Raw genomic sequence first — 8,430 nt, 5'->3', positions numbered from 1 at the left:
CAGCAGACACCCTGTGAGGTAGGTGGGGCTGAGAGAGCTCTGACACAAACTGCTCTTTCTCAAGGACAGCTGTGGCAGAGCTTGTGACTGACCCAAGGTCACATCAGCAGGTGCAAGTGGAGGAGTGGGGAATCAAACCCGGTTCTCCCAGATTAGAGTCCGCACACTTAACCACGACACCAAACTGGCTCTCCAGTTTGAGACCATGCAGGAAGGAGCAGAGACTGAAATCCTTCAGCCCTACCTGGCTTTACTAACCCAAGCCCAATTTTCCTGCTGCAGTCAGCATTATAAACAGAAAACAGAATGTGCCCTTTAAAACCCAAGCAGGGATTGAACCCTCTCTCCCCCTTCCCACACATTCCTGATCTGAATTGCAGCTGCATGCATGCACTGATCTACCTTTTGCAGACCAATGGAGGTCTGCAACCAGTGTTCCCTCTAAGCTGAGTTAGTGTGAGCTAGCTCACAGTTTGTTAGCCTCCAGCTCACACATTATTGTCTTCGCTCAGGAAGGATGGCTCCAGAGCAAACTAATTTATGCAGTAACCAAATTGCTTGCTCATAACTTTAATGGCCGTAGCTCACAAAGTAGAATTTTTGCTCACGACGCCACAGCTTAGAGGAAACATTGTCTGCAACCTTTGTTAATTTGTTGGTTCCCCTTACTCTCTACAGCAATTCGCCATCTCCACTGGTCTCTTGTTCAGGGGTGTGCTGAGGACTGCCTTTGTTCGGTTCCTCTCCCAGGCACCAGGATAGGGGAGGGATGGTTGTGAACTGGGAGTTTAAGAACCGGACTGGGTTCCAGGCTTGATCCAGTGGGCCTTTCCAACACCTCTGGGATCTGGACAATTTTCCTGATCTTGCTAAATCCCTGGAGGAAGCCATGATACAAAGCAGAATGCAGAACTAGGGAGAAGAGGTGCCAGCCCTTACCTTTTGATGACATACAACGCGACACCAGTTAACAGCAGGGCAAGCAAAATGGATCCTAAGATAGCAAGAGCAATCTCCCAGGCCTGGAATGAAGCTACCAAAAAATAAAGAGGAAGAAATTGGCATCAATAATCTGTCTGCTTTGACTTCCTATAACCCAGGAGATATTCAGCCTGTTCAAGACTTCTGTGGAACTCAGAAGCTTCTCGCTGTTTGGTGACGTTTTGGCTACACAAATGTTGTCTTTGAACATGTTAAGGACTAGAGATGTAAAATTTCCGGAAATTTTGAAGCTCGGAAAAAAACCCGTTTTTTTCCGGGGGGAAACGGAAATTTTCAGAAAAATTGGAAAACATGCTACATTAGCATTTCTTTTGTCTTTTCTAGTTTGAAAGTCATTCTGTTACTTTAGGAACATCAAATATGACTATGGACATTTTTACTTGGCATGAAATTATCACAACTAGCATATTAAAAATATAGTGTATCCAAACAATTATTACAGAATACCCACCCACATGCAAAAACAAAACTGAAACTTTTTTATTTTCTTCTGACAATCGCACCTCCTAAAGGAAGAAATGCATCTTGTTCTTGCATTGGAGAGTTCAGTTTGTAACCTAGGACTTGCTTGTCCTCAGTGCACAGAAATTACATCAACCATATATATATATTTTAGAAAGGATTTGGAAAATATTTGAACACCTGCTCTTAAAATATTTTATTCATCATGTTAAAATAAAACGTTCCATAATCAATTTTTTTCTTTTCTTTTTTAATTTTTCCAATTTTTCGGGAAAAAACAAAAAGGCTTCAGGAAAAAAACGGAAAAAACCCGTTTCCCCCCAAATTTTTCCGTTTTTTTTCCGGGCCTTCACATCTCTATTAAGGACCAACATGACTATCAGCAATCTCCAGCATCCTGGGGAAATAAACTGGTCAGTAAAGATTACTTTCCTTGGGAAAGATCCAGTAGCGGAGGCTGAGATGTGTACTTGGGGAAAGAAGAGAGCGAAAGGATTTTAACACACAGCGTTTTGTTTTTCATAAAACTGAATTGCAGCATGAAAGTAGAGCCTTACATTACCCAGAATTTAAATCTTAAAATTGCCTTGCTTCCTATAGCACATTAAGGATGATCTGACACACGCAAGTTCAAGGGCAACTTCTCATGAAGCAGCAATATCATTTGGCCATATGGTGGTGGGAACTGTTCTTCAGAGAAGAACAGTCCTTTTGCTAATGGCTGCTACATCCCAAACAACTGCTGGGGGGGGGAAAGACACAGCTCCCTTCAAACTGTGCAGGACCATGTGATCGAATGTGATTAAATGGAGGCGGTCACAAAACATCATTCTAACTCTTCCCCTCTGTTAGTCTGGGAAGTTTTCTGTTATGTACGTGGACCACCACCAGGGATCCGCGGACAGGACAGAGCTTGGATCCTAGAACAAAGGAAACTTCCGATCCTGGATCCCCCAGCCCCAACCAATAGCCACCTTGGCGGGACATTTAAACCCTCCAATGGGAGTGGGGGGGGGTTGCTGGGTGGATATGTATATAGTTGGGCCTGTTGGCCGTTAGAGTTAGTCTTTGTCTGTGTTAAGTACAATAAACGTGTGCTACAGCATGTCGTCGTCCGAGTCCTCCATGCGGCGAACCCAGTACTTTTCATTTTCCATCCACTCACCTTCAGACTGGACTGTCGTGTCTGATGCTGAGCATGACAGACTTGACCTGAGTGGCTTTCCGTCCACCACCAAGAGGCGCGGGCTCCTGGGAAAGTCAGCCTGCCACTTGGTAAGCTGCTGCAGCTGCTTGGAGGACCTGGCCCACAGTTGACCGGAGGGCTTCAGGATGGAGTTGAAACAGGTGAAATTAAGTCCTGCATAAAGACAATGGGGTTAGAGGCCAAGCAGTAAAAAAGATGCAGCATCATATTGGACGCAGAATAAGGGCAAGAAAAGGCCTGCCTAATACATTCATTCTCCCATCACCACCCACAACATAGGAACATGGGAACAGTCCAGCTGGATCACAGCAAAGGTCCATCTCTCCCAGTCTCTACCTGCATCCGGGCAGAATTACACCAGGCAAAGCTTGCTGATTTCAGAGGTTCAGCTGGAGTAACTCTGCACAGGATTGTCCTGGAAGCTCGCTGCCTTAAAGACTGTATTGGAAGCTCGCTGCCTTAAAGACAGAAGTGTGGGATGCAGCGATATCGCATTTACTGCTTTTTGTGCAGAGATAGCTCCCAAGATGGGCAGAGGCCATGGCTCAGCAGCAGGATGCTGTGAACTGGTGTAGCGTGCTGATCCTGTGAACTTAGGCAGAACAGGAGAGGGAAGGCAGGGAGGGTTGCCTCAGTGCATAGTTCTCGTGACCCTTTCTCACACGCCCAGAGAAATGCTGATTGCCACTTCGGGGTCAGAAAGCAGTTTTCTCCAGGCCAGTTTGGTCAGGGATCCTGGGAAGTTTTTTGCCATCTTCTGGGCATGGAGCAGGGATCACTGGGTGTATGTGGGGGTGGGGGTGGTGGAGGCAGTTGTGAATTCCCTCCATTGTGCAGGGGGTTGGACTAGACGACCCTGGAGGTCCCTTCCAACCAGTGTTCCCTCTAAGCTGAGTTAGTGTGAGCTAGCTCACAGTTTTTTAGCCTCTGACTCACAGATTTTTGTCTCAGCTCAGGAGGGATGACTCCAAACAAACTAATTTATGCAGTACCCAAATCACTTGCTCACAACTTTAATGCCAGTAGCTCGCAAAGTAGATTTTTTGCTCACAAGACTCCACAGCTTAGAGGGAACATTGCTTCCAACTCTAGGATTCTATGATCAACCCCAAAGGATCAAGTAGCCAATGATGTAAAAGATCTCTGGCTGAGACCCGGGAGGGCTGCTGCCAATCAGAGCAGACCAGACTGAGCTCAACCAGCCAATGGTCTGATTCAGTATAAGGCAGCTTCATGAAAAAAACAAGCTGCTCGGTACGAATGCAAATCTCGTAGGTCGGTGTTATGCAGGGCTTTTTTGGTAGAAAAAGCCCAGCAGGAACTCATTAGCATAATAGGCCACACCCAACAGCAGAAACTCATTAGCATATCAGGCCACACCCCTGACAACACAGCTCATGAACATATTAGGCCACACCCCCATGTTACCAGAAGTTAGGTCATCCAGCCACACCCACCTTTTGCCTCTTATTCTGTTCACCTTGTTTGTCGTCAAAACTCAGGGCTTTTTTTTTGTAGCAGGAACCCCTTTGCATGTTAGGCCACACACCCCTAATGCAGCCAATCTTAATACGTTTCTGCTGTTGAGTGTGGCCTATTATACTAATGAGTTCCTGCTGGGTGTGGCCAACTTGGGAGCCAGCCGGAACTCCGTTCCTGTGCGTTCCTGCCCAAAAATAGCCCAGGTGTTATGGGTGAGTTTCATACAGACCTTGCAAATAACACGGACAGATGCCACAGGAACAGCTCTCCTCCATGGAGTCTGCCAGCGCCTTTTGGAGACCAGCCAGCATCAAGGGGTTCTGAGGCCACATGGAGCAATCTAGCCAGAGGTGGACAAGGAGTTAGAGACACGTTATGGATTTGGATGACAGAAGGGCTAAGTCTTAAGTCAAGGGGGTCACTGTGTTAGTCTGTCATGGCAAAATAAGGCAAACGTCCAGGGGCCCCTTAAAGACTTAATGACATTTATTTCAATATGAGTGGGCTGTGACTCGTTTGTCTGTAAGGTGCCACTGAACTTTAGCTTTAAAAGGGCTAAGCATATGTTTTGCACAAACCTGTGAAACAGAAAGATAGTCCAATGCCAACTTTTGTGTTCTGTTTTAAGCCACTCTGAGAGAGGGGAGTTTAGGCCAGATTTAAATGTGACAATGGGGAGCCAAGGAGCATTCCTGTGTGATTTTCTACAGAGATTTCGACACAGGGCAAAATTCAAACTCCCACCCTTTCCATGTAGAAAACTAGCATGTTAACAAAAGGGCCCAATTAGAATTCTGCTGGCTTTCTGCTGCACAAAATAACATCTTAAAACATAATCTAAATTAGGAAAATAGATTTATACAGATTTGCTACATTTTATCAATTTCTGGGCAGCTGCTCAAAATCCCTCTAAACCTTCTTTCCATTGTAATAGGGAGGAGAAAGCTTCTCTTACTGGGTGTCTGTAGGCATATTCCAAGAACCACAGAAAGAGACTCCTGGGGACAGCTATTCTCTGAGCCAGGAGTGACTTCTGAGACGGCAAAGGTTGTGCTGCAAGAAGGACAGCGGCTCAAGGAAACTGGCCTGTGAAAGAAAGAAAAGAAATTGTATTAATTAGGACCGCCGCCATGTTCCCCAGCAAACACTTTCAATGCACAATAGTGACAGCAGGGGAATTTCCACCACGCCATACCTGCTAACTTTTCTCATCACTGTTCAAATGTACTTTGCGGCTGCCCTCAATCTAAGTGGGCAAATGCTTTTGTTCTTGTTTACAGCCCGGTCCTGAAGAATTTATCCGGGAGGGGTTTGTTTGTTAGTTTTTGCAACCCGTGAAAAGTTTTCTTGAGAAGTACCCCCTTGGTTTTGGTAACAGACCTATTTCCATGGACTTAAGTGCTATTTCTGTTCACAACGGCGGCTTCGACTCTTAGGGAGCTCACACTGCAAGCCGAACCCAGCAAAATGGAGCACGGTTCAAACGACTACATTTGGATCTGAGTTTGAGATGCACAGATTCCATTCCTTGTGCAAAAGTACTGCAGTACCAGTGCGGGTGTTTAGCTCAACAGGAAGGGGTTCTGACTGGGGCCTAGAGGGGGCCCGACTAGTATGTCTGGGATAGCGGACAGAGTGTCACACTAAGATCTGAGGAAACCAGATCTGAATCCCCTCTCTGTCATGGAAGCTCCCCAGGTGAACTTGTGCCGCTCCCCCCGCCCCATTCTCTCTGCCTAACCTTTCTCACCAAGTTGCTGTTCTGATGGAGGACAGTGGAGGAGAATAATGATGCAGGCCACTTTAGGTCCCCGCTGAAGAGAAGTATTTAAATAAATATAAATATATTTTTGAGCCTCGTTCAGCTTTCTCTCGGCACTGTGTTCAGGCCGCAAGAAGAAGAGAGCAATCATCCCCCAGTTCTCCTTGCATTAAAGTTGTGAGCAAGCAATTTGGCTGCTGCATAAATCAGTTTGCTCTGGAGCTGTCCTTCCTGAGCTAAGACAAAAATGCATGAGCCGGAGGCTAAAAAACTGTGAGCTAGCTCACACTAACTCAGCTTAGAGGGAACACTGGTGGCGGGGTATGTGTGTGCCTTCCTCCAAATCCCAACAAAACCACAGTACTGGTGTTTGAGACCTGGGGCTAAAGATCTGGTCCTCTCAAAAGTCTATGTGTCTGTTAGAAAAAAGAGACGCAAGCCGAAGACAGAGGGAGCTCAAGGCATCCTGTGCAGGAACACCGAGAAGAAGAACAGCTGGGGTGATTTCCAACAAGCGCTGCTCCACGCTCACTCTTCCCTTTTGCCCCGATGGTACGTGTCAATTTCACACAAGCTGCTGCGCGGCCGCATTTTGCCCCGCAGCTTCGTGCGATTTCCCCCGCGTCTACTCAATCCTCAAAAAACAGGACTGAGTAGACGCAGGGGAAATTGCACAAAGCTGCGGGGCAAAATGCGGTCGCGCAGAAGCTTGTGTGAAACTGACACGTACCACCGGGCCAAAGAGAAGAGCGAGCGCGGAGCAGCGCCTGTCACTACCCGAAGGAGTCTCAAATTAGCTTATAATTGCCTTCCTTTTTTTAATAATCACATTCCCTTCCTCTCTCCACAATAGACACCCTGTGAGGTAGGTGGGGCTGAGAGAGCTCTGAGAGAACTGTGACTGACCCAAGGTCACCCAGCTGATTGCATCTGGAGGAGGAGTGGGGAATCAACCCGGTTCTCCCGATCAGAGTCTGCAGCTCTTAACCACTACGCCACACTGGCTCTCAGGACCCTCTGGGAAAACAGAGACATGTTCAACTTAAGCCCATCGGGTTAATTTCTTAACGGTTATTGGCTACTGAAGACTGTGATCTAGTTGAGCAGTCCGGTGAATCCTTGAAAGAAAATCTGATGCAAAAAAGCTCGTAAAAACCCCCAGCACTTCGCTAATGAATGTTTTTTTATAAATACACATGCTCTTCTGTTTGTGATAGTAGTATCCAGGGCTTTTTTTGGAGAAAAAGCCCAGCAGGAACTCATTGGCATAATAGGCCACACCCAACAGCAGAAACTCATTAGCATATTAGGCCACACCCCTGACAGCACGGCTCATTGGCCTATTAGGCCACACCCCCATGTTATCAGAAGTGTGCTCATCCAGCTACACCCACCTTTTGCTTCTTATTCTGTTTACCTTGTTTGTGGTCAAAACCCAGGGCTTTTTTTTTGTAGCAGGAACTCCTTTGCATGTTAGACCACACACCCCTAATGCAGCCAATCCTAATGAGTTTCTGCTGTTGGGCGCGGCCTATTATGCTAATGAGTTCCTGCTGGGCGTGGCCAACTTGGAAGCCAGCCGGAACTCCGTTCCTGTGCGTTCCTGCCCAAAAAGAGCCCTGGCAGTATCACAGCATGGTTGACTCTGGTTTTCATGCTAGTTGGATTTCATCCCAGTTAAATCCCACTGTGCTCCCCCGCACAACAGAAGCCACACCGCCGTTTGCAGGACTCTAGAAGGAAAACCAAGACAACTGACGCTCTCCAATTGGCAGCCCCTACCAAGAGTGCAATAGAAGGGTGTGTGCAATTGTGATCCAGCAGCAAAGCAGAAGACCTTTGTTGCATTCCAAGACACAAGCCCCCTCACCGTTCTCCTGTGCTTGAAACTACGTGGATTGGTCCCAGAAAGCCCAGATGACTTTGGCTGGCACGAGGCTTCAGAGTAAAAGCCACCACATCTTCTAGGCTCTGCCCGGTCGCCAGCGTGCTGTTATGGATTTGCAGTGCATGGCTGGTCACTGCAACAGCATGGAACTGCTGCTGTGCAGAAAGGTTGCTCCAAACAGAGGGTGTGACCAGCTGATCTGTAAAGACAAACAGGACAGCACAAGCGGGAACCCGTGAGAAATTTATGGGAATAGTCTACCAGTTCGAAAGCAAGAAATTGCAAGTAGATAAATAGGTACCACTTTGGTGGGAAGGTAACAGTGTTCCGTGCACCTTGGTGTTTAGTCATGCCGGCCACATGACCACGGAAACGTCTTTGGACAGCGCTGGCTCTTCGGCTTTGAAATGGAGATGAGCACCACAACCCTAGAGTCGGACTCGACTGGCTTTCGAGCAAGGGAACCTTTACCTTTACTAACTCTGTGTTTGAGTCGACGTTCCAGAAAAGGACTTGAAGCACATTGAATGCTTGTCACGTATTACATAGCTGCCACTTCTGTTTGCCTCCTTGGCTTGTAAGTGCATCTGTTGTACGCTCACTTTGTCTCTCTCTTTAGTCACTAGC

The 8,430-nt window shown here is 47.1% G+C and overlaps 1 protein-coding gene across 1 annotated transcript in view; it reads right to left on the bottom strand.

Annotated features, from left to right (window-relative positions):
• The window catches only part of LOC107124635, a 36,390-nt gene that overhangs the window by 3,717 nt on the left and 24,243 nt on the right, over window positions 1-8,430 (bottom strand). The window contains exons 8-12 of the mRNA XM_015428127.1: window positions 7,786-8,002; window positions 5,109-5,239; window positions 4,383-4,493; window positions 2,630-2,824; window positions 940-1,033 (exon numbers count right to left, since the gene is read on the bottom strand). Of these exons, the coding sequence (XP_015283613.1) occupies window positions 940-1,033; window positions 2,630-2,824; window positions 4,383-4,493; window positions 5,109-5,239; window positions 7,786-8,002 (748 nt within the window). The remainder of the gene's footprint in view (window positions 1-939; window positions 1,034-2,629; window positions 2,825-4,382; window positions 4,494-5,108; window positions 5,240-7,785; window positions 8,003-8,430) is intronic.

This window comes from Gekko japonicus, unplaced genomic scaffold (genome assembly GCF_001447785.1).
Source record: "Gekko japonicus isolate JY-2015 unplaced genomic scaffold, Gekko_japonicus_V1.1 scaffold1343, whole genome shotgun sequence".
Lineage (NCBI taxonomy): Eukaryota > Metazoa > Chordata > Lepidosauria > Squamata > Gekkonidae > Gekko > Gekko japonicus.
Note: the sequence above shows the minus strand (reverse complement) of the source record. Positions and strands in the feature narration are given on the sequence as shown.